The sequence below is a fragment of the Clytia hemisphaerica genome, unplaced genomic scaffold (assembly GCF_902728285.1).
Source record: "Clytia hemisphaerica strain Z4C2 unplaced genomic scaffold, Clytia hemisphaerica genome assembly, whole genome shotgun sequence".
In the NCBI taxonomy this organism is placed as follows: domain Eukaryota; kingdom Metazoa; phylum Cnidaria; class Hydrozoa; order Leptothecata; family Clytiidae; genus Clytia; species Clytia hemisphaerica.
The window spans coordinates 2,864,108-2,890,692 of record NW_027103595.1 but is presented as its reverse complement, the minus strand read 5'-3'; the positions used below and the strand labels follow the sequence as shown (position 1 = coordinate 2,890,692).

At 36.1% G+C, this 26,585-nt stretch overlaps 1 protein-coding gene across 2 annotated transcripts; it reads right to left on the bottom strand.

Moving 5' to 3' along the window:
• Window positions 1-9,631: 9,631 nt before the first annotated feature.
• On the bottom strand, window positions 9,632-24,341 carry LOC136801738 (peroxisomal sarcosine oxidase-like). 2 transcript variants are annotated; one of them, XM_067058395.1, is made up of 9 exons: window positions 24,167-24,341; window positions 16,943-17,091; window positions 15,213-15,432; window positions 14,725-14,857; window positions 14,298-14,350; window positions 13,973-14,107; window positions 13,489-13,629; window positions 11,251-11,326; window positions 9,632-9,855 (listed from the first exon to the last, which is right to left on the bottom strand). In XM_067058395.1, exons 1-9 carry the CDS (start codon window positions 24,269-24,271, stop codon window positions 9,719-9,721), a joined length of 1,149 nt encoding a protein of 382 aa, XP_066914496.1. In that variant the 5' UTR covers window positions 24,272-24,341; the 3' UTR covers window positions 9,632-9,718. The 2 variants fall into 2 exon arrangements, with proteins under 2 accessions (XP_066914496.1, XP_066914495.1); XM_067058394.1 differs by lacking the exon at window positions 24,167-24,341 and adding an exon at window positions 17,436-17,589.
• Window positions 24,342-26,585: the final 2,244 nt, after the last annotated feature.

Sequence of the window (26,585 nt, the reverse complement as noted above, 5' to 3'; positions counted from 1 at the left end):
AACGAGTGATGGGATCTAGGATGAATGGTAGTGTTGCGATCGTCACTTGCTCTTCAGATTTTACGATGACTGATTTATTGATGAGTTCTTGTTCGACCTTTTCACGAATGCTTGTTGCCTCTATTGATCCATTGGACTTACAATCGACACAAGAACGATATTTGGTGCAACGATAGGTAACTTCACTGCCGGCACTTTCAGCAATGTCGAACGTTGATTGTTGGCCAGGATACGAGTTGTTGGAGACTTGGTAGGTGCGAGTTGTGCACAGAAGTGGAACGTCTAGTTTGAGTTGGTAACCAGTTTGATAAAGTCTGAATTGTTTAGAAATGAAATCACTCTTACCAGTCCTGTGGAATTCATTGTTGATCATGGTGAACAATTGATGAGGACCACCAATAACTCCACGACTGCCACATCAGCTGCGAAATATGGATTGGTAAATTGTTAATCCTGAAGGCATCTGGAACACGAACTTTGGGAAATAACGGAGGTATCTGATTCCAATCATTAAATCGACGTCTCCTCCAATGGTTGGTGGTAGTTTTGGAAGTTGCGATGGATCATCTCCAACTTTCTTGTAGGCTTCGTGGATGTCATGCTCGACTTGGCCGTTCAAATGGTAGGTTGGAAATGTTGAGGTTATTTTGTCCAGTGATATTCCAACAAATGTTGCATCAGATCTGTCATGGGTTGGGATCTTGACTGAATGAACGTTTGTTCGTATTTGAGTGGTGACACCTCCGACTCCACCCAAGTTGATAAGAATTTGGCACTGCAATTCGACATCCAATGATTTGACTGATGACGAACGAACGATGAAATCGTCACATCCAGAATCGTAGAAAATCAGATACGTTTTATGGTTGATGGTGACTTCTTGAAACTGGAAGATAGCTGATTCATCCATAGAATCCTTTGGTGATCTGGTTTGGAACGATGAAATTGCAATGAAGTTTGAGATGTTTTTGGAGAACTCTGGCATGTTGTTACGTTTGCTGATGCACCTCTGCTTGAATCGCTCGAGTTGGTTGACATTTTCTTGATCCCTCTTGTGCTCTTCACAGACAAGCACGTGTTTCTTGATGGTGAAGTTGTCATGATCTTTGTGTCTGCATATGAATTGACGTTGACATTTACCTTCCTGATGCTTGCCAGTGTCGTGGGCACCAGGGAAGAGACATTGGTGACACAAATTTTTACGTTTTAGGATGGAAAAGCGTTCAGAAGGTGACATATCTGCAAATTCCTTGCAGACAAAGTATTGGATCAGCTTGTTTCCTTTTGGTCCAATGGTTGTTGGATGATCCTTTGAACCACAAATGGCGCACTGAGTTTGATCGTCTGGAATTGGAATTGAAGGATCTCGAATGCTTGGATGCGAATGCTGACCTCTTGGTGGCTTGCTAGTGTCTAGCGATGTCAGGAGTTGCTTTTGCTGTTGAACTTTTAAGTCTCCCTCTAAAAATTCTATCAGTTGAAACCAAAGTTCTTTACCCTCTAAATCTTGGTCACAAATAAACTCAAACCATCGAGTAGTTCTAGAGTCACCAATCAATTTGTAGAGACGTTGGATTCCATCACTGTTGTAGAGCTTGGCTTCAATGTTGTGTTGTTCTGATAGTGACATTAGGTCTTTCATGAGAGAGATGATCTTAGTGAGAGCTTCAGAAATTTTGGATGGATTTTTAAGCCTCCAGATATTTTCGAGACTGGATAGCTCTTGCAGTTTATTATTCAATAAAATGTTTGTGTTACCGAATGATGACTTTAGACGTTTCCAGATTTCGTCAATGTTTTTTTCAGCTTTCACGATTGACAGGGCTAAATCCTCCAAATAATTGTTGCGAAGAAGGTCTGGCATGTAGCATCTTGGAGTATGACGTTTGTGGAGCTTCTCAAACTCGGTTTGGAATGAGTAAATGTTTAGTTTTGAGTCGAATCCACTGAATTTCTGCAGTTTGATTTTCAGGATCGAATCTTTGAATGTCGAGAGTTTATCTATCTCTCTGTCGGCAAGCTGCTTTTTGACGTTGGTTGAGAAGGTTTGAAGAGAAGTAATCAAACGTGAATACTTCTGCTGTAGCATTGTCACTGATGGCTCCTTAGTTGTCCCAGTTGTTTCTCTGATAAGGACTTTGAGTTCGATTGCTATCTTCTCCATTGACTTCGTGATATCGGGAATATCTTTGCTTGCAGATTGGACGACAGTGTCTGTTACTTAATTGAAATCGATGGAAAGTTGGGATTCGATTAATTTTAGGGTGTGGTCAACATTTTTGATGGAAAACTCGATCGATTTCGATTTTGCCTCTTTAGATGAATTCTCGACGAATTCTCGTTGATCACGTTTGGTTTGCTTTGCATCAGTGATGTACATTTGGATGCTAGAGATTGCTGAGTGGTAGGATTCGAAAAGCGTTTTGTCGATGTAGTCATTCGGTACTTTGATGAAGAGGTGACGTAGAGTTGATCTCATTGATCCAATTTTTGAAATGTTGTCATCGATATCCTCTGGTGGTGTTAAACCGTCAATAGCAGATTCAATGATGAAGTCTTTGATTTCCTCCAGGATGAGGGTGATTGAGTTGATCACATGTTGAAGCTCATCAGCCACGACTCCTGCAGTGGCTCCGGCGAGATCAGGTTTGAGATGCTTTGTACCGTCCTCACTGAACATTTTGTAATCGATACGTTTCTGGGATCGTAACAGCATGGAGATTGTTAATGGTGCGACATGATTGGTTTGTATGAATCAAGCTTTTGATTGAATGAGTTTCTGATTGAATCGAGAGTCTGTGATTCGAGTATCTGTTTGAATGTAGCAGGGCAGGACCGCTAGGGATGTTTGTAACACGTGAATTTGTTGTGATATGGAATAGTGTTCAAACTGAAATGAATACAAAGGAAATAATTTAGAAAAATTGACAATTTGAATAAATAAATGAAAACTAGGAATGATGATGCTAATTAGTGAAAATGACTAATTAATGAAAAAATGACTAATTAGTGAAAAATGACTAATTAGTGAAAAATGACTAATAACCAAACAAAAAAGGAAACGTGAACAAGGTGAGAACCAAAGCTGTGACCGCCAAGAAGCCTGGGCACGAACGTGCGAATGAAAATGAGGGCGAAACGAGTGCACAGCTGGGCCATAAACCTGGGAACAAACGTGCAAATGCAAATGAAAAATGAAGGCCAGAAAATGAACTGAACTGAGCCAAAATGAAAACAAGACAAGGCCAATGAAAAGGAAAAGGACTAAACGAGCCAGAGAGCCTAAGAAGAACGTGCGTGAGTGCAATGAAAGTCCAATGAAATGAATAAAGTAAATGAAAATCTAAGTTGTGAATAAATATTTTTGTAAATTTTCTGAATTTATAAATATCAAATAGCTAGAATAAATGCTTACCAGATTGCCCAAGTGTAGTCACTGTGTAAAAACTGCCATGAAAATGTACTTCGAATGTGAATTGAAATCAAAGTAAAACGATATTAAAATGTGAAACTCAAAAACATGTCTCAACACCATACGTCTTATCTCTCTCAAAGCTCTCGTGTAACTGAAGTGAGAGTGACAAAACAGAAAATGTGACTATGGGTGAAAAGAGTCTGAAAGGACGATGACGTAATGAAATATGTATTAATGTTGCGTATATGAAATAATTGATTTTATTAATGATATACTAATGACTTTTGAAGTCATTTGAGAGTCCTTTAACAACCCATGCCTTTTTAGCGGAAAAACAATAGTCTTGAAGCACCGCGATTGAGGCAACAACAATGGAAATCGAAACTTATGTCGGTGTACTCACTTTTTTTCTTTTTGTTAGAAATCAAATTCCAATTGCTTCTAGTCTACTTTACAACTCAGCGTCATCAAAATCATCAAAAAGCAAAGTTCAGTATGCCTAATTGTAGGGGGGCGGGGTCATTTTTCATTTTTTCGACCCCAAAATCATTAATAGTTATGGTCACTTAATTATGACTTTTGCCTAAAGTGTAAAACAACCATTATTTTCTAGGGAAAATACCCCAATATCCCTTTATTGTGACCCCCCATTTTATGATTTTCTTCCGGAAAGTCCCCCAGCCCACTCTAAGAGTACACACTAATTTGCTTTAATATTTGGGTCTGGCTGATTGTGTAGTGGCAAATTGCGTACGGGGACGTGCTGCTGGTAAAGGTTCCTTTTTTAGGCTCTGAAGATATCTGACAGGGTCTTAAATTTACTAATTCTCAAGATTTTTATCTGACGACAGGGTCGACTTTTGGACGACTTTCCGTCTACTTATAGTCATTTTGGCCACTTTTAGGTTGAAAATCAGAAATTTTGTTTAGATTTTTTTCTTTGACATGGTGCAAAATTTACCAGATATAAGTCATATCTGACAGGGTCCATTTTTTAAACTCCAGTGACACGTCCCCGTCGGCCGTCAAGGTCAGTGCCACACCCCCCCCCCCCCCCCGGTGTCCCCGTGGGGTATTTTTTTGTTTAAGTTAAAAAGTATCAGAGAGAGCATCGTTATTATAAATTTATACCGTACCATATTTTTCTCGCTTCGCTCGCCGTTCTGTTCTCGATAATTTGAAAAAATTGTATGTCATGGTAAGAGGAGTGAAATGTAGAAATGACAATTCTTCAGGAAAAAGCAGGACAGCCACAAGGAATGATTGCTTACGAATTAAATATGTAAAATTACGTACACACTTTTTAACAGTACCGACGACTGGAATGTTTTTATGTGAAGAAAGAGGCGGGTAATTCTCACATTCTCCTTTTGCTTTTTATCGCCCTTTGAAGACTGTTTGTGTTGTCGACAAACTTTTTGATTTTTATGTTTTTATTTACATTTGAAATGTTATTTTCTATAAAAGGAATTTGATTTGAAAAGAATTTGAATGTCATTAATAAATACGATCGTTGAATACATTCGAAAACATTTTAAACAAAAGAAAAGAGACAAACTGGATCAGGAAAGCCTTGGCAGAAATTAAAATCGCTAAATGTAGACGGGCCTTATATTTCAAAACAAAGGCTGAATAAAGTCTAAACCAGGCTCTATCCGATCTGTCAATCAAAACAAACTTATCGAGAATAAAAAATTGTTGGCGAAAACGAAAGTGACACACAGAAAACAAGCAAACAGACATACAGACTACGGCTATTAATATATACCTAGATTTTGTACCTTGGTAGACCTTGATCAGGATAAAATGTTAATATTTTCCTCCCGGTGACAGTTGAAAGAGCACAATGCAGAACCTTTAAAATTAGTAACCTGTGAGAAGTCGGAAACACATGCACCACATAGTAAGGAATTAAAACTATGGAAAACTGTGTTTGAATGCTTGGAAAAGAGTTCTTTGAGTAATGGATGGTTGGAATAATACTCGCAAATCAAAAATAATTCCCCACACGTGAGACATCGCAAAGCATCAGACAGTGAATTGTTGCCAATCATGTGAAGCGACAGAGAACTGTAAAAACAATTGACGTTCGGAAGAGAGCCGAAGATAAAAAATTAAAATATTATTGTATTTACCGTGTAACCCATATAGCACCTCCCTGAAGGGGGAGAGGGGTTTAGCAAAAGCATATACCATTAATGAATGAATGACTTCATCTCTAATTTTCACTGCATACTAGGCATGAGATACCTTGAAAAGCACAGGTCAAAATCATATATTGACGCTGTGCCGACGAATCGAGATGCTATTCAACGCGCAATCAACGAAGACAAAAGTAACCATGACGACCATCCAAGATCTTGGATGAAGTTCAAAGTTGATATTGTTATTCCCGTCGTTGAAAACATAACTAAAAATTATCATCAATGCTTTTTAAAAAGAGTCAGTGATAGAGAATCATAACATAAAGCCTGTCTATTATTTCGATTCAATTAAAAGTGACATTTCCATAATTAATATTTTAGTAATTACTGTTATACATTTGGGGATCATGTAAAAAAATTTCTTTCGAAAGAAACTCACTTCAATTACACTTGTAGATTTCTGGGGAATTCGTAAATAGTAAACTGCATACTGATACAGTCTGCTAGACATTAATAAGGTAATATTTGCTCTCCATCTTTCATTCTTTCTACAGTGATTAGATTGACACATGCACGATAAAATTTCTATTATTGGTCTTCAGAGGTTAATATATTCTTTGAAAACTTAACCTCTGATACTCAGGGTAGGCATGAGAGGGTATCAAATATGTATAATTTTTGTGTGCGTACTATACGGATGACCCGTTACATAAAAAGTGTGAATAGAATAGGGAAGTGTCTGGTTCTCGACTGCGAATATCATGTCAAAAATCAAAACCCAAGTAAAAGATTATGTATATAGTACAGAGCAGTTTCTATACGGTAACTCTTTCGATCAATTGGTTTGTGTAATGGATATGGAAAGTCGGATGGGCTGGGTTAGCGAGATTGTGCAGCTTTCCCATTCTAGAAGTCGATAAGAACATGATCTTGGTCTTTTTGTTATTGAACGCAAGATTGTTTTCGGTCGACCAATCTTTGAGTTGATCTAGGCGTTGTGTCATTCTGATGATTGTGGCTGCTACCTTTTTAGGTCTACAATGTTTGTAATTTGTAGTATCGTCAGCATATTGGTTGGTACTACCTACCACCTTTGACGTTGTCTTGTAAGTCCACGGTGTATAGATTGAACAAGATCCGAGGATGGATATTATTAAATTTTCGCGTAGATTAAATTTGGCGAATTTGGCGAATTTTGCCAAAGTTCGCCAACTTAAAATCCTCGCTAAAATTTACAAATTCGCTAAATTAAATCAAAAATTTAACAAAAAGAGAATTATGTGAAAAATCACAACTTTTTAGTATATTTTTGAGTAATTTTCACCCATTTCAATGTGACAAAATTTCCAATTCGTCAAATTAAATCCCCACCAAATTTTACGAAATTGATATCGCCAAATTAAATCCCGCCCAAAATTGTATTTTGGCCAATCGCAAAATTAAGCCCACACCAAAATTTATCCACTTAAGGTAATCGAAGACTTTCGAATAATCGAGAAATGCTGCGAGTGTGATTTCCCCTTTGTTCATTGCACCAACGATATTTTGAATTTAGATTCTCGAATTTTCATAAGCAACGTTTTGGTCGAGTGACGTTTGCGAAAGCCAGATTAGGTTTGCTTATTTATCTGATGTTGGACGATGAAGTATACGATTTATTTTGCCATTAAACGTTCAAAAATGTTTGGAGAGTATGGGTAGCACGGTAACAGGTCTGAATTGATCGGGAGTGGTGGATTGTTCTGTTTTCGGAATAGTTGTTACTTTGCCGATTTTCCACTGTTGATGAAAGGTGTTTTCGGCGATACCTGTGTTGATTATATGCGTGAGTGGAGATGCGAGATGATCAGCAATAGGTTTGATGAGTGAAACTGGAAGATTGTCGTATCCAGAAGAGCAGTCAGTTCGGAGATTCTTGATTTCTTTGACTACTTGTTCATATGTGACGGGTTGGAATTCGAACTCATGCTCGAAATCTGTAGCAAGATCTTGAATAAGGAGCTGGATTTCCTTGATTGAAGTTGGCTGTGATCCAAGAATTCTAGGAGCTGTGGAATTGTAGTGATCGTTTAATTCGGAGGGTCGAATATTGATAACACTTTTCTTTGGGTGGAGGATTTGGTGAATAAGCTTCCAGACTTCTTTCGGTTTTTTGGATGAGAGAAGTTTACGATAGAAAGTTTTTTTGGTGAGTTTTACCTGTCTTTAAGATTAAAAAAAAGTTTAAAAAAGTTTTGGAAGTGTTTTGGAGCCAGCCGCCAATGTAACAAAGGCTTTTTTAAAGTTAAAATTTATGGGAAGAAGATTCATTTTAACTCATCCAGCTTTCAGCTTCCTGGATAAAAAATAGAATCCTGGAAAATAATTACCCTGGAATTTCAGCCATACTGGGAAATTGACTTTGATTTTATCCACATTCAAAATTCAACGATTAAAAATTGCACTCCAAAACCATCCCCACTGGATTTTTTAACCTTGGAACAATAGAATTTCTATCCCCATTGGGGTTTTAATAAGAATTTTTATCCCCACTGAGGGAAAAACCTATACCGGGGCTGTGAGACAAGGGTGTCAAAAAAAGATATCTGAGGAAGGGATAGATTCTGCAGGTGCTGACAAAAACAAGACAAGAAGAACATCGGGTGATACTTTTGATCTATTGCATGCCAAAATAGAGATAAGGAGATGAAAAAGGATGAACGTGAAATGCAGCAGCAACAAAACCAACAAATGAATTTAATGTTACTTAACTTTAATGAAAATATTCAAAGACAAAAAGTTTAATTTTAAACAAAATTACCCACAAAATGCGGCTCTTAATGCGAAAACAACAGTAGCCTGGATATCCAGGCTGTAACTATTTTACAATCTAGTTTTTGATATTTTATGTTCTGGCTTACAGTCTGGTCTCCCTAGAGCGTTTTGCATTCTCCATATGAGAATGCAGTCCGCTTGCTTACCCTCACTTCGCTAAAGCCGTAAGGGCCAATCTACACGGCGCAGAGCAATTCTGAAGCAAAAATAGGATAGTGAAGATAGAGCTTTCTGTTACATGTAAACATGAAAAAGAAGAAAACAGATGCAAGTTCATTTTCCAAGAAAACATGGTCTGGTGGTTGGTCAAGATAATGCATGCAAACTTGTTGATGGACTTAGATGTTTACATGGCTTTAGATCTTGTAAGGCTACCTTTTATTAACTTTTGTTTGGCCTGCCCTGGGTTGGCTAGGAAACTTTTGGAAACATGGGTTTGCACTTTCATTCTCTAGGGAAACCAAGCTCTATAATTTTAGAACTTTGTATGTTGAGGTAAATTTTGTTTTTTCTAAAATTTTGAGCTTGGATATCCAGGCTACAACGACAGCAGCAAATGTAATATTTTAAGCAAAAAGAAAAGTGAGATATTTTTGTTAATTTTCATAAAACTGATTGTACACGAGGGGCCTTAAAAATGTTGACTTTATCAGAATCGTTGTTTTTTGGACTTTAGAGGTCATATCTCGGCACCACGTGGTACAAATTTCAAAAGTGACCCCATTTTCTTTATCTACTCATCGAGAGGAATATCCTTGTTTAGTTATTTTCGACATTTGAAAACCATTAAAAATCCCAGTTATTTGATTAATTGTAGAAAAAAGTACCACGTCCGCCATTATGGATTTGAGGGTGTTCCCATCTTCCTGGGGGTAGGGCTTTTTTAGGTGATTCCTGTCATGTTCCTGGACCTCTGTTCTACCTGACTATCAATGTTGCTAAATATTGAAACAATTTTAAAACACCAAATTTTATCTAAAAATTAAAATTATCAGATATCTCTTCTTTATGACAGCATTATACTTATGAAGGGGGGCTATGAAAAATATTCTTCTATACTTGGCTGAATTAAATTACTGGGAGAGTTTTTCGCGAGGGTTTTTTTCTTTTTAAAGCCTAGGAAAAGATTTAAGTTCTCAGAAACCGACGTCACAGGCAAAACCTCTTCCACAAAATATTTTCTCATTCTATTGACACTGTTCATTTATTTTCCATTATTTTCCAGTAATATCAGTATGTGTATTATAGCACTCAACAATAAATGTTCAAATTTTATATTTTTATTCGAATCTCAGAACGAATCAAATGAAAATAAATGAATCGAACATTCGATATATTCGTTAAATCAAAGTGACGCCTTCATTTTCAGTACATTTTCAAATCTTGATATTTTGAATCTTGACAGATCGTATTTGGTGTTTTTATTGAGCGCCAACGATGCCAGGATTTGACCAGTGATTGGTGACATTTTAAATCCAGTTCCTGAAATTGGAAGGAAACAAACAAAGTTCTATCTAAAGTTATGTTTATCCATGCAATTTTAGACATCAGATTTGCAGAGAGCTGGCTATAATGATTTTTTGTAGAGACATATTCAAGACATCCGATTACCCACGTCAGGTGAATTGTGGTCTTGCTAGGCAAAGCTACTTAGATTTTCAAAATAAGTTGCGTGACTGGTTTAAAAATAAAAGCTTAACCCGAGAAAGCAGTAACCCTAACGTTCGATGAATTTTGAAAACAAGAAAGTATGAAATCAAAGAACTATGTGGTTTAAGATGTTTCGAGCGGCTTTTTATGAAATTTTGTTTTTATCACGCACACGAAAATTATCAAAATTGGCCATCGTGTATAAAATAGCGAAAGATTGACCCAAGTCACTCATCACGACTCAAATCTTCACCATGTAACGCAGCACGCCAAAACCATTGCACCATCATGTCAAAAAATTATTAGCAATTACACTCTAGACTAGCCATAACTTTCATTAAGGTGCCACCGCAGCAAAACGAACACATAGAGTTGAATTTGCGTTCAAGAGGAATGATCTTAGCCCTACAGTAATTTTTGTTAAGAGTGACCTCTCATCTGAGACAAAATTCTTTCAAATGCTAACAAATGTGTCAAGGGAGTGATTTACAGTCGACTTAGAGTGACATCTGTGCCTTGTCTTACACGTTTTTTATAAGAACAATTTCATAAGAATACGAGGCTGAAATTTGTCCAAAACCTAAGAACAAATTAAGAAGAATCTGAACCTCAGATTTCAGAAATTACAGAGAAGTACATGTTTCCATTTTAATTAATATTGACATTTAAGGCTGAAAAACTCATATAAATTTAAGAGCAGCCCAGCCAGAATCATATGACTTACTGGTTTTTCCTATAAAAAGCGTATATATCTGAAGATACTGCTCTTCATATGTCATTTTACTAATGTACACGTTTAGCAAGATAACTGTTTGAATACTTTGAGTAGAGTAATATTTTTAACCTATGAAGAGCGCTAAATAACTACTTGTGGTATAAAAGGAATTTCCAAGAAAAGGGAATTTCCTTAGATTCATTTAACTCTCCAGGGATAAGAAAAAGACAAACTGACATTTCAAAATGAGTAATCAGATCAAAATAACTCCGGAAAAGTCTTTTTGATGATGATAAAACAATAGAGAGACCGTAAGATAAGAATGCTACCGTTAAGCGGAACTAAAATACTGAAAAACGCGCGCAAAATTATGAGATGTTTGCCCAACTTCCTTATGCGTGAAGCTATGAATGCCATCCTCAGAAGCTTTAGGCTTCCTCCGGTGGCAAAAAAAGATTAAATCGCTCCATCACGCAAACCTCTTTGGAGAATATCAGAGGGAATGTTTTTACCTGAAAATCCAGTACCGATCACAATATTTGGATACATTGGGTGTCTGTCTAATATGAAATCTCTGTCTGGAGAAACCTGAAAATATAGAACAATCATTTTCGAATAATTTGAAAATTGGAAACCTACACAATTTGGCTAAATACTCCCAACTCAAAATTATTTTATTTTTGACTATTGATTACTTTTAAAGCCCTTTTTCAAAACGTTTCGCCAACCAATGTTTTGGGATAAAAATGAGACTATTTAATTGAAAATTATATTCTTTGTGAACGTAGGATGTAAAAAATGTGCGGCTGTGACTGGCCATTGAAAACAGCCTTTCATTGTACTTTAAGGCGGGGGCGTACGGTTTTTTGGAAATAGACCATTTTTCATCGGATTTTCGGAATTCAGGCAAAATTCCTTCCGTATTTTGGAATTCTGAAATTGTTTCGGTATCGGAAATCAATGAATTTTTGCTTCGAAATTTCGGTATAATAAAGTTTTTATCCCCTTTTTTCGGAATTCATACATGAAAAATCTAAATTGATGAAAACTTAGTCAAAACGATGACAAATACCCAAAAAAATCGGTATCAGAATTGCAAGTATTTTTTTACGGAATTTCGGAAATTTCGGCAAAATTATTCGGTATTTCGGAAATCATAAACCCCGTACAATCGTGGACCCTAAATGTGACGAAAACAACATTTTCGCACTTGAAAAACTCCCCAAATGAACGACAAGTGGGTATTTGGAAGAAGAATATCAACAGGCTTGCCTTTAGTCCTTATGACATCATGACTGAAAAATGACTGAAAATAAGTGAACCTGGCCCCACACAAGTGGCGGATGCGCCAGAGAGCTGTGAAAAGTTTATTTTTAAACGAAGCTTTATAAATATGGTCGTATTGTCTTCTAAAAAGATGAAGGGGAAAACTCATTGAATCTTTAATCTAAGAAAAAAATGGCCTGAAAACTTCGCAAAAAATCATTTCCTTCAATGTAGTGGATTCAGCTTCTAAATTTTTCATCCGTTATCTCTAAATCCAATAAAACAACATTGGCACTGGTAAAAATGTGTTTTAAGAGCTTTTTTCATGGATTTTTGTAAAGTATACAACCTGTTGTCCATGATTGTAGGACTTGTTCAATATGTTTTAAAACAATTTTTGGACCCCCTACTATGATAATAGGGGTAGTAGCGACCTGGCTAAATTTCCTTGGTGGTGCAAACTATGAAATTGGCGCCCTGGTATTTTTGTCCTTATTTGCGCCCTCCATCATTAAGTGAGAATATTAAACTGCAGGGGTTCAAGAGCAGTGACTGGTTGAAAGTAACGCCCGGAATCTTTGAGTTAAAAAACTTTTATTTAATAACTTGATAATATTTCCTTGTTATAATTGTAAGAACATTTTTCAATTTTCAACTTTTAAAATGTCTAAAAATGCCCAAATTTATACCGATTTAACACCAAAAATAAAGCTCCTCAAATAAGAAAAACATGAGCTGTTGATACTTGAAATGGAAATTTTATACCACTCGATCGGTCTATACTTTTGTTTTCTAAAACTTTATCAGAAAAATTACCAGATAATCTTTAAACTTTTGCGCCGTTGGTCTTACTTTACTCTCCTTGAAAGGTCAATGGCTGAAAGAGGCTCCAAAATTGGCAGGAATGAGGGTTCTTTGTAATTTTGGCGCCACAGGCAAAAAATTTAGGTGTAAGAAAGGTCAAGCAGCTTAAAAAATCTTCTAAAAAGGAGAAAGTTATTCATCATAAGACCATAAAAACCACAGCGAGCATCGTCAAGTTTCGATCTTTTTGGCCATCTCTCATTTTGGGGGTGAGCATCCTCTTTAACCCCTGGTGGATACACAACACTTCTCTCTTGCTTTGACTTTTCGCGATTCAATGTTGATAGTAGTTTTATGAAAAAATTCAAGAGAAAGGATGCAAGAGCGTAAACTAAAAAGAAGCGCCGCAGGTGAAAAAAAACAACATTGCATTTATAGAAGGCGCGCTATAAACGTGCCGAAGGGCACCAAATCGCCCAATTAAACATCAAAAAAATTTTGGCGCCCCCTTGAAAAGCTCTTTTGACGCCCCTCTCAGATCTTTCTGGGTGGTGCACTGTACACCCTGCAGCCCCTGCCAGGTCGCCACTGAATAGGTGGTCCGAAAATTGGTCCCGAATAATTTGGGACCTTAGAGTAAGCTCTTATTCATGTTTAGTTTTTGTGCTCAATTAACTTACAGTGTACAGGCAATTCTCAACAATAGCGGGTTTGTGATCAACATTTTTCATATGATTTGTGACCAGTTTGGTGACATCGTCCATATTTGGTGGTTGGTCTGGATAATCAATATCAACGGTAGGTCCTCCATGAGAGCATATCTTAAATGTTATTGAAAAATCTTGTAAACCATACATTTGGATAGGCTTTTTACCGAGAGATGGAAGTTTTGTATTGACGTCAATAATTTTTAGATGACGAAGAAATTGCTAAAATATTTTGTCACCACGATTTTTAACTTAAATTTGTTTCTTTATTGTAAGCCTTAAAGGAAGTATTTAAAATTGCATCTAATACTCTAATGGAATAAATGGAATAAAAACAAATTCCTCTTTCAAAAAATGAGTAAGTTTGAAGAAACTTGACGTGAATTGAATTGCATTGGACAATCAAATCAATCAAAGTATATTTGCAGTTAAGACCAGCTGATAATCATCGTTATACCTTCAATAAACCAGGATACTCGATAGAAGCAGTACCATAAGTGAGATACGGTGTTTTAAACGATGGGAATCCTGCTTCCAGTGTCCCCTCACCGTCATTGTGGACTCTCCAAAAACATAAATGGTTTCTCTGAATCTAAGTTTAATCAAAAGAAATCTTTGAAATGATTTGAAAAGAAATTTGGCGAATTGTCGATCGAAATTTATCCAGCTAGATCTGAAATATTGCCGACTCTGCATCGTCAGATCTTTCCGTCAAAACAAGACCTTTAACCATATTATATTTGTGTTGCCTATAGATCAATATTTCACAAATAATTACATACCGTCAATGGCAAATCCAAATGTAATGGCTTTAATAATTTTGCCACGAAAGATCCTGTGTAAAATTCAAGTAAAATTGGTTTGTTTTGGAATTGAAATTTCCAGACGGTCATGATTTCAATAGCTGGGGGAGCTATCTATTCAAATTGAGATCACTTTTTTTAAATGCTGTTTTTTTTTCCATTTGATCATGGATTACTTTTTGGGTGAACATTATCCTTAACTGTATTCAGTTTGAAGGTAAAAAATACTCTAAAAGTGGCAATAATAAGTTTAGTTGCCTTGGTGTCATGAGTTTTCTGGTCAATTTCGTAATATTCTGATAGACTACTGTACATTCCTATAAAAACAGCTAGTAGGGCTCGTGTTGATTTGTATTATTGTAGATTTTTATGTTATCTGACCTTTTCGATGAAAAACATTACTTACCTGCAGTGATGACCAAAGATTTAGCTTTGAATTGTGATTTATTGGTTACAACGGTGACTAGATCGTTGCCAGGGATGATTTGTTTGACTTGCTCGTTGTCATGGAGAACTCCACCAGCTTCCTTATACAATGTCTAAAACAAATTTGAATTTATTATTGTTAGGAAGAAAAATTTGTCCAATGAATTGCTATAAAAGTTAGCCCGACAACCCGTTTGCTTAATCAAATCATTCTGATTTATATGATGGCAATAGCTTCAGCAACGGATTTTATCCCCAACCTAGCATAGTTTTCTGTGCTCGTATTTTGATTGTTTTAAAAACCTCGAGAAAGTAAAATTTTCTGGCTATGCTGGTAGGTGGATCAGAGGATGATCAGTTAGCCATCATCGACTGTGAACAATCACTCGGAATAGGTGGATCTCATTTCAACTAATTGTCAATTTCAGTCAAATTAAAATCATATTTAAAGAAAAGATTTACAGTTACCTGAAAAGCTTGAAGACATTTATTAGCCATGAGAGTTCCACCTAGGGACTCGAAAATTGCTGAATAATCACCTTCAAAATGAAATGGTTTATATTTTCGATTGATTTCTTCTGTGTTGAGCACTTTATATGGCACATTGAGGTCATTCAAAACTTTCTTACTTAGGTTCAACTTTTCCGAATCTGTCGTGTTGTCATATACTTCAAGCATACCATTTTGGCTGTTGGAAATAAAATAACAGTTGAAAATGAATCCCTTAAGTGAAGATTTTATTCAATATTTTCAAAATTTCAACTGGAAATTTCAACATTATATATGTAGGTCTAACTTGGATTTACATAAAAATAAATATCGCTGAATATTGTCTATATATATAAAGCCTGGAGGAAGTTTTCTTCATCTCGACCAAACAAAATCTTGGTTCTTAGGTTGGTTTTAAAAAGCAGGGTAGCCAATCGGGGTAGCCAATTGGGCTAGGTTGTGGGGTAGCCATATATTTCGTAGACCAGAGTAAAAAAATAAAATCTTTTTAGATGATAGTCCTCATTAGAGGCAGAGGGAAAAACTTTTAAAAAATTATTCTAATTATTCATTTATGATAGGTAAATTATCCTTTGATATTATGAGATTACCCATTGTTCTGATTTTCATTTTGAGTCTCTGTTAGAATGTTAGGGACGGATCTCTACTTTTAACCTTAAAAAGAGTTTGGTCTTTAGATTTTCAAAGTGTGAGAAGAAGGAAGACAAGATGGTGACCGCACTCAGTAAACACATTCTGATAAATAACGAGATTGCTCACGGGAATTTCTAACCCGCGCGAGCAAACCCGCACCTGTCAATCATTTTTTAGCAGAATCATTCAGTCAGTTTTGCTTTACAACCTGTATAATTTCACCCTGTCAAGGTATTAATTAAAGAAATTATTTTAGATTATTTCCAACATGCGAGAGCCGATCGCACTCATCGAGATTTTCAGGACTTTTTTAGTTGTCGAGTGACTCGACTCTTATTCCAATTCAGTAAGTAGAGGACTGCAGCAAACGGGCTGTAAAGCTTGCTAGTAACTATGAAATTAGAAATTTCCATCTGAGGGGTTAGGACACTCTCCAATATCCTTTAAAGTCTTAAAAGACTGAAGAGAGGAGCTTGTTCTTGCATACAGTACTCATAAACAGCAGACAGAGCGTATGTGCGCGGGTGATTGAATACGATCGCGCGGGATGCGGGTCAAAAAATTCCCGTGAGCAATCTCGTTATTTGTCAAAAAGTCAGTAAACAGAAGTATATTTTTAGTAATTTTTACAAAAAATGACTACAGTAACTAGGGTTACGTAACAAATTTAAACCTGATTTCTTTAAATGACAAAAGGTTCTAATATTGTATTTTCACAAAAGATTAGTAGGCTTCAAATATTTAGGCAAAAAGGGGTACCTCACAACCTAGCTCGATTGGAGTAGCCAATTTACCCTGCTTTTTAGACCAACCCCAAAATCTTTGATTGGAGTTTTTTAATAATGGTTCCCTGATGGTAGCACTAATTGATAGTGATGTATATGTATCGAGGGCGCTAGATCTACTTTTTCATTAGATACTTTTGATGTCACACCGTTGTGGGAGGGCTTGGAACCTTTTAGTGTTTGTGGTGCTATGAATAAAAAACAATCGAAACCATCAATATCTAACCCTACGTCCTAAAAAAGGTCGGCGCATAAACCGAGTTCACTTACATAAAAAGTGTTTCATTTGTCTGTCTTTCCAAGTCTCTCCATATGGGAAACGAGTCCATGGTCATCTGGGAATAAATCCTCTTGTGATATAAACATCTTATGACCCTCGTCTGACCATGTGAGCTTCCTCGAGTGTGAGGAAGAGGAAACTAAAATAAAGACAATAATGTTAGAATTTTCTACCTTACTTTTTAAAGCAGTCAGATCCACGCAGCCGACCAAATGCAATTGTTCAAACTTGACAAAAAATGGGAGTCTCAAATTAAGCTGGGCGTTACAAGAGGGCTTCGCTCTCCCTACACCCTTTTCCGGATATGGTATTAAAGTCCTTTCATTCTCCTTTCTCGACTTGCCAGTTTTACAAATCTCACCGGGTTATTGAGACAGGGGTATAACGTGCTTTTGTTTTTTCTGCTATCATGTTCATGGTGGTTAACTAAACCCTGTAGAAAATATCACTAAACTTTAAACTTCTTCAAACTCATTGACTTACTTGTTCTAGAAGAAGCACATTTTTGTGTTGTTTATTTCTTAGATCATAGGCGGTTGCACTTCCATTTATTCCTGCTCCGATGACGATGACATCAAAGGTTGACATCTTTTACTACGCATTTATCTGAGATATAGTGTATTCTAAATTACCGGTTTCTTTTGTGGTTTTGGTTTTGTGGTTTTGTGGTTTTGCGTTAAAAGCTGTGTTAGGATTTGTGTTTTGTAAGCCTTAACAACGCCCCCTTCACACAGACCCGGTAGAATTTTCTCAGCAAGTGGGGCAAAAATAACGGACTGAAACTCGAAGGATATTGACATTCCCTTCCCATGTTGTTTATGGCTATTTGTTCCAGTGAGTAGAGGCCCTGTGGGTCTGTGAGAAGGGGTTGCTTAACAGATTACCCCAATAGCCCTTCACAAATAAAAAGATTGTGCTCTAAAATATAAAAGCTTCGTTAGCTCATCTGTAATTGCTATTAACTTTAACTTTTCTCGGGATATTATGTCTTCATGGAATATTAACCTAAAATCTCATTTTGATTTGAAGGTGGACAAATTTTATAGAAAAATTATTTGGAGGAGTAGAATGTAAAGAGATGAATCACTATTGTCTATTGGTAGTTATTTAAAAGTAGACGATTCTGTATTATCACTTATTAGACGAGGCCAGTTTAATTTTGTTGTTTTACTGGCCAAGCTACCCAAAGAAGAGGGTCGGTCGGTCGGTCGGTAGTAGTGGTAGTAGGTAATTTCACCTACGAAATCTCATAAAAAGGAAGCAAAAACTACTACATCTTGACAAAAATGCGATATAGAAAATAAAAAGACACAACAAGCTCGAATTCATGGATAAAATGAAAAACGGAAAAGAAAATTCTTAAAACCTTGGAAATACGAGAAAACTTTGAACATTTGGTAGTCTGTAATAAAGCAATGAAAATAAAAATGTACCACCAAAATCAATTTTATTTTTACGTCGATTTTGAAAATTCAGGATCGGTCGGACCCGTAAAACAACGGAAGATGATAAAAATTGACCGTCAGTCGAACATGGTTTTTTTTCCTATCTACGATTTTGTGTTTCCGGGGGTTTTGTTGTTTGGAATTGATTAACTAACAGTTAGGTAGGGTCAGGGGTTGCTAGTAACGGCTTGTCACTGTGCCGGGTGCATACTCGGCGCCTTGGGCCCCGCAGGGTTGCTAGTAACGGCTCGAATTTCAGTCAGGTTAAAAAAGGGGTACTTTCACCCATATTATAATAACATTACCCCCGTCTTTTTTGTCATTCTATAAGTATTTACAAATTTTGTATTCTGCTGTGCGAGTGTGGCTCAACGGATAGCGCGCTGGGTTTCTGATCAGAGTTTCTATCATTTGGTGGTTCGAATCCCGGCCGGGTCGATATTTGGAGAAAGTTTGAAATATCAAATTCATAGAAAAGCTAGTAGAAATCAGAAAACAAGTCTCAGAAAGTCAGAAAATAGAAAAGGAGATAGAGAGATAGGAAGTAGAAAAACAGAGGAGGGATGTTCGGTTGACGGTCAATTTCTATCACCTTCCTAAAACAACTAATCAAATTGTATTCGTCTTAAGCTCAATATTTCTACTGGCTAATGAAGCAGGGCAGAGCTTTTCAAGCTGTAATTATTCGGTTTCAATTTTATCTTGATGAACTCAATCTTGACGAATAATTTCTCATCATAGTATAAGAAAGCCGCGGCTGGAATGATAACATCTGATTTTTGTCATATTTGATGACTATTTGTTGATCAAGAAATCAGTAATGTAGCATCTCTAATGGTAAATTTTATTGGTTTGTCGTTAATACTTACTTCTCAGTGCGTTTTAGACATTAATGATATGCTCTTGATAATACACTTGCATTATTAAATCATTGTAAAGGAAAAATCAACACTAAGAAATTTAAACAAGCACAAAATGGCTGGGCTGAAAGAACTCAAAAATTAATGAAGTGCCTCGAAATGCCTTCACAATGTTTCAGTGAAATCTTTTTAGAAATCAATGAATAAGTACATCAAGATAATACTGTGAAAATTTCAAGCCAGCACCTTCAAAATTTAACATTTAAACTGACAGGAAAGTTGTCATCTTGAATATAGTTCTTATAATTTCAATTTTAGCGAAAAACTATTGTTTCCACAAAATACCCCTAAAATATGTCCAAAATTAGTTCTATTGGGTACAGATTCAAAGATATCTAGCAAAAAAAAACTTTTTGTCAAGGAAAATAAGGGAAAACTTCAAAATCTATCTACCAATAATAAACTGAGCATCTGAATGTTCTATAAAATAAAGCTCGGAGACAGAGATGGAACAGCAAATAACTGAAAAGACAATGGGATACATATTTCAGCCACGGCTTTCTTATACTATGTTCTCATCCCACTTGAAAGTTTAGAACCAAAGAAAGCTCTCTAGAGTCATCCAAACTCCACTCAATGAAAGCCAGAGTAACGTAAGTAAGATGATGTTTCGGATTTTATCAAATGAAACTTCAAATGTAAAAGTTCATGAATGTAAATAGATCAATCTTTATCAAAATACCGTATGTTATTTATTTTGTTTGTAGAAATGTATTTTCAGGTCTCTTTGTTGACCTCTATGCAATCTTACATCTTATTGTGGTTTTTATGGAGTCAAGTTACACAAGTTTTGTTATTAGGCGAAAATAAAAAATTGTAGTGCTTCTGGAAACCGGCCGGGTGAAAAATTTTTTTTCCTGACCCGGCCGCAGACATATACACCATAAATATGGTTCTCATAACGTTCAAGCTATCAAACGTCGTTTGGTTAGATATTCCCGCTTGTAAATCAAGTTTTGTTCTTTAGTTGTAGATATAGTAGTATCCAGGGCTTACTTTATACTGTTTGTACATAAAAGTTACCTTCCTATTTCAGTTATCGAAAAGTTATGAAAAATAGCAAAAAAAATTATTTTCCGGCCGGCGGCTGCATGAGAGCTTTTTTTCCTTCACCTGCATTTCGGAAACACTACATTATTTTATTTTCGTCTTATTACATAATTTAGGCAAGATAAAATACAAAAACAGTTGGAAGCTTGCTAAGAATTATATTGGAATTAGACTGCATGTTATCCTTGTCTGGCATGCTAGACGACTTATTCAGACATAAGCAAAACATACAAAACACGAAAGCAGCCGGCGAGGCGACCTTTTTTTCCGATGTGTTCTGAGAGTATGTTTCAGCTAGAAATTTTGATCTGTTCCGATAAGATCTTCGAAAATTAACCAGCTAGAAATGATGATGTGTTCTGACGAAAAAGGGGTATAATCCAAGTCATCAAACGTATTCTTGTTGTCTAGGTAACCCTAGAAAGCTTCAGAACAAATCTTTTGTTGAAAAAACAAATATCTTACAAGTTTATCTTGACAAAATGTTTTTCCTAGATTTTAGAACACATCCAACCATAAAGTAGTAATAAATTTCGAAGTTTAGAGAGAACAGAGGAATGTAAAGAGATATGGAAAAACAGTTTCTTAAAAACAATGGTAAAACGGCTCACCATATACCAGGTCTCTTGCCCTTAAGGGAGTTTAAGTCGAGGTTTCTTTTGTTGTCGCTATAAAAAATCTGCATTATTAGCATGTTGCTGACAAAATTCGTTTGTTTCAAGCCTGATTATTCCCAAACTTTTAGGGCTTATATATTTGCTTGGGTACACCTCTCCTATACGAAAAGGTACCTATATCTACTTGCTCAGAATTCCCTAGCAATTCTACTGATATAACCGCATCATGACCGCTTCATTATATAGAAAGCTAGAGCTCGAGTAAATTATAACTTCATCTTGACTTTTACTCGATTTCTGACAGTTTTACAAAAATCAATTTAATATCATTGCGTTAAGAATTTCTTTTGCTATAAATTAATAAGAGATGTGCTCCTTATTCTTAAAAATTGAACTGGTAATCGGCAAAAAAGGAAAAGCTTATTTTTATTTTTATCGTCAAATCATGTAGAAGTCGTCCGATTTGTATGGCGAGTCGTGTTTTCTGGACTTTCAGTTAATGACCTAATCGACGTTTTTACAATAGAATTTTCAATAGAAGTGATTGTTAAACTTTGAGTAATCAGAAAAGCTGTTTTTCCATCTCTTTACATTTCTCTGCTAAAAGGAGAGTATAAAGTGATACCACAAGCGATTAAACAGTGCATTTAGTTGGGTCGTTGAAGATACCACCCAACGTCAGATCCTTCTGGTTCAACGGAACTGATGAGTCGGTCCTTCACTTTACGTAAGTGATACGTGTTTACGCCAACCTTGTTACGCACGAGCACGTCACCGAGTCTGATCCTTACGTAAACCAGTGGGAATACACTATTCAATTCATTTCATAATCCTAGAATCGAAACTATAAAGTTTAAGTATAAAAAGTTTCCCTCTAAAAAACCGTGTATAAATAGTCTCCAAATACAGTCACTGAAAACTTTTACGTTTCTTAGGGAGGGAAGGTTCTGCGCCTGTAAAAATAGACGATATCAGATTTAGATAAATGCAATGCATTCTGGTTTCTAGGGACTCTCAAAGGAATTATAATCTATTATAATTGATCTATTATAATTCCTTTTAGGGTCCCTAGAAACCAGAATGCATTGCATTTATCTAAATCCGATATCGTCTATTGTTGTTGAAACATCGTCCGTATAAAAAACACTGGTCTGGAAGCTTATTGTTTTAACTTTTTGTTAGCTTTTTCCTTTGTTAATATCAAAAGATAAAATCAATTTGCTCAATTTTTGATCACGTTACCAAGTATTCCTCTTGAGATTGGTTTAAGATTTAATCACATGATCAAAAAGCGAGCAAAACAAATTAATTTCTCAAACGCAAGTTCAAGTAAGAAACAATGGAAAGAAACAAAAGCCTTCAAGACAAGGGTTTTTTATACGGACTATGGTTAAAATAAGGAGCAAGGGATACCATAATGGACTGCTATTTTCTCATTATATTAAAAGCAAAGATTTATTATACACTGGATAAACGACTCATAAAACGATGGAGAGCGATCATTGTATTTTCATTGTTTCAGAAAACAATTGATGTTCAAGCTTTGTCCGCAAAGGACAACTGTCATGGCGGCTCGAAGATGTCTGATTTAAAAAAAATGTTTATCAGTCTTATTCAAAAAAAGTTCTCTAGCTCTTTCTTTTTGTACATTTGCAGAAAAAAAATTTGAAAGTAAGGCTAGCATACCAAGCTGGATACATTTGTGAAATCTGGTGTGAGAAAATCACCATTAGACAAGAAATTCAGACAAAATGCTTATAGTGACACGAAATTTTCAATTGGAAATATCTTTCCAAGACTGTCCCCAGAAGAGCTGAAATTAGCATACATAAGACTTGAGTGTCTTGGCTCCACTGTGGTATGAAAATCCTTTGGAGGCACGTTGGTGGCAAGGTGGTTTTTTTTAGGTTGAAGTTTGAAAATTTTCGGTGTCAACATTCAATTTCTTATACACAACACGTCTTTTGCATCTTTCTCACAACTTGAAACGTCATGACGACTTATAATTATCAATTAAGTGGAAGAATCTGACTCTCACAGGAAAGTTTTAGGTCCCTTTTGGGACCTTTTGGGTGGTTTTCGATAAGAAATGCAATAAAAATGCTTCGAAATAACATTAAATGAGAGAAGGAGAGTGAACAATAATATCATTACTGCGGACATAGCTAGTACACGAGAAATCGGCAAAAATCTGTTACTTATATATCCAGTGTATAATAAATCCTTGTTAAAAGAACAATCTAATTTTAGCGAAAAAAAAATTAAAATGTTAAACAAGGTACAAACAAGGTCTGTCTGTCTGTCGACAGGAGAAGAAAATCTAGCGCCACGGGCGATAACTGCGCATAAACCGAGTTCACTTACATAAAAAGTGTTTCATTTGTCTGTCTTTCCAAGTCTCTCCCCTGACAAATTTGACCAAATTTGACAAAATTTCGATCTTTCAGGGGGTAAAAAGTTGAAACTTTCCTATTTTTCCGACCCTTAGTCGGACTGAAATTTGACTTTCTGATTTTTCCGACCCTTATCAGGAGTTTGGAAGTCCAAAAAAGGTACCCTTAACTGCGTAACCTCCATTTGCCTAAGTACCCCCTCCCCCGGGGTCGCTCCATATGGGAAACGAGTCCATGGTCATTTGGGAATAAATATTCTTGTGGTATAAGCATCTTACGACCCTCGTCTGACCATGCTCCTAGACCTCCAGGGACACCCCCGGTGATGGATAATTAAAATATATTTGCGAGGATTGCTTAAAGAACACAATAAAAAAAATATCCTGAAATTTCATCCCTATGGAGAACAACACAGAACTTTAATTCTTATTGGAAAATAAGATTTTCACTCCAACTGAAAAAGAGACTAAAATTTAGAGAGTCTGCACCACTGGATCTTTTAACTGTAAATAATACAACAATACAATTAGAAATCCCCTATTTGAATTTCAGAACCTTCATTTTCTCATCGGATCACCTCTTTAATGTTAACTTGTAATTTATTTGTCTTTATGATTGAATCCCGGATGGGGGGGGGGGTATTTGAGGAAAAATAGGTGCCTAATATTTGCAAGCCATAAGGGGTCCCTTTTTTACACCCTCTAAAGTCCCCTAAAAGGATACAAGGGACTATCCTTATAAACCTTGCTTAGGCCTTAGAAAATATCTTCTTTAAACTCATTGACCTACCTGTTCTAGAAGAAGCACATTTTTGAGTTGTTCATTTCTTAGATCATAAGCGATTGCACTTTCATTTATTCCTGCTCCGATTACGATGACATCAAAGGTTGACATCTTTCAGAACAATTTTATTTAGCAGTAAGATATTGCTGAATATTTCGATTTCTTCATCGAGTCATTGTCAAAAGTTATTCCAATACCCTCAAAATATATCCAACAGAAGCCAAAAATAATCTACATGTCTTTTGTTTGAAATAAACCTGTAAATTAACGCACATAATATGTCACTTTGTTTATTTCATCAAGATATAGACTATTTATCATTTAGCTTAACAGTGTCAAATTAATTGAATAGATTTTTTGGCAACAGTGGTTTACACAGAAGGTTTTCAAAGTATTTTTACGGGGGTTTCACGGAGGGCAATCATTCCATAAAATCTAAAGTGCCGTAATCAAGGTTCCTATTTAGTCACTTGAGACAGGGCCTATCTTGAATACATGATTTTTACAAGCATCCCTATCTCACAACCCCTGTGGAATCTCCCACAGTGGGGATTAAAATTACAATCAAAATCCCAATGAGGATAGAAATTTCCAAAAAAGTTCCAATTAGTTCAAAAAATCCATTGGAAATTCCGAATGGGGATGAAATCAAAGACAATTTCCGAGTGGGGCTAAATTTTAACCAAATTATCCAGTGGGCGGATAGGGATGGATCCCATTGGACAAATGGGTGTTTATAGGCCTAGGGTAAATTTTTGTGAGCCTCGAATATGCTTGTTTATGCCATGCGTATGTAATATTGTAATTTACATATCATATTTTTTTGTAATGTGGGCGATTAAATGCTTTGAAATTTAAAAAAATGAGGCACTGCTTTTGTTTTTTCAAAATTTTAAAACCATGCTTATATTTTTTCCAGGCGAAATTGAAAACGGGGACGTGCCACTGGTCAGGGTCTCTTTTTTAGGCTCTGAAGATATCTGATAAGTTCTGAGTCTGCTAATTTTTTAACAATTCCAGCGGCACGTCCCCGTCAGCCGTCAAGGTCAGTGCCCCCTCCCCAAGCGTAAGGGTCAAATTCAAGACTTAACCCGTTGTTAGGGAGTCAACGTTTGTCACTTTTCCTGCGTTGCAGACTTTTTACATTTTTAGATTCTGATTGACATAGGACGATTCAAATCAGCAAAAGACAATTAACAAGCTCAATTTCTCAAAAATAATCATTCAATCAAAAGATATCAAACAAAGTTATAAGCTGATTGACGTCTAAAAACGCTGTTTTCTCCTGTTTTCTGCTGTTTCTGCTGGCTTTCTTATACTATGATTTCCGTTCAATTCAAATTTTATTAATTCGTAACCAAGTCATTTTGCGCAAAATATTTCGACCAGCTGAGAGCTACCCGAAGGCTACTCCTTCCCTCGGATAATTTCTGGGGGGGGAGGGTACCACCCGACTTTCGAACTTTGGTCCATTACCGGGACTAAAAAAGAGAAGGAACATTTTTGGAATTTTACGACCCTTACGACCTTTACGGGACAAATTTGACCAAATTTCGATCTTTCAGGGGGTAAAAATTTTCTTATTTTACCGACCCTTAGCGGGACTTTGGAGTTCCAAAAAAGGTACCCTTAAGGGCGGCACATACCGTACCTTCCATTTGCCTAAGAACCCCCCCCCCCCAGGCATGGAATCCTCGAAAAATAAGAACAATTTAAGAATAATGAAAAAAGGATCGCTGTGGTTGAATCTACAACCTCACAGTCTGACAGTCACGATCAAATTTATACTAAGGTAACATTATTTACCGTAAAAAGCACAGGTCGAAATCATATATCGACGCTGTGCCGACGAATCGAGATTCTATTCATCGCGCAATCAACGAAGACAAAAGTAACCATGACGACCATCTAAGATCTTGGATGAAGTTCAAAGTTGATATTTTTATTGAAAATTTTCGTTGAAAACACAACTAAAATAATTCATCAATGCTTTTTAAAAAGATTCAGTGATAGAGAATCGTAACATAAAGTCTGTCTATTATTTTGATTCAATTAAAGAAGTGACATTTTCATAATTAATAGTTCAGTAATTACTGTTATACATTTGGGGATCATGTAAAAAATTTATTTTGAAAGAAACTCACTTCAATTACACTTGGAGGTTTCTGGGGAATTCGTAAATAGTAAACTGCATACTGATACAGTCTGCTAGACATAAGGTAACATTTACTCTTCATCTTTGATTCTTTCTACAGTGATTAATTGACACATGCCCGATAAAATTTATATTATTGGTCTTCAGAGGTTAATATATTCTTTGAAAACTTAACCTCTGATACTCAGGGTAAACATTATTGATTATACTTAATGAATATTTCCCAATATCATCCCCTTCGCACAGACTCGGTAGTATTTTTTCAGCCAG

Bases quoted from the DNA above. Each gene is read 5' to 3' on its own strand.
- LOC136801738 (XM_067058395.1), bottom strand. From the start codon at position 24,271: ATGTCAACCTTTGATGTCATCGTAATCGGAGCAGGAATAAATGAAAGT. The intron at 14,108-14,297 runs GTATGTAATTAT...GATTAAACTTAG, and splicing joins ATTTGGATTTGCCATTGACG to ATTCAGAGAAACCATTTATG. The intron at 13,630-13,972 runs GTATAACGATGA...ATAACATTTAAG, and splicing joins AGTATCCTGGTTTATTGAAG to ATATGCTCTCATGGAGGACC.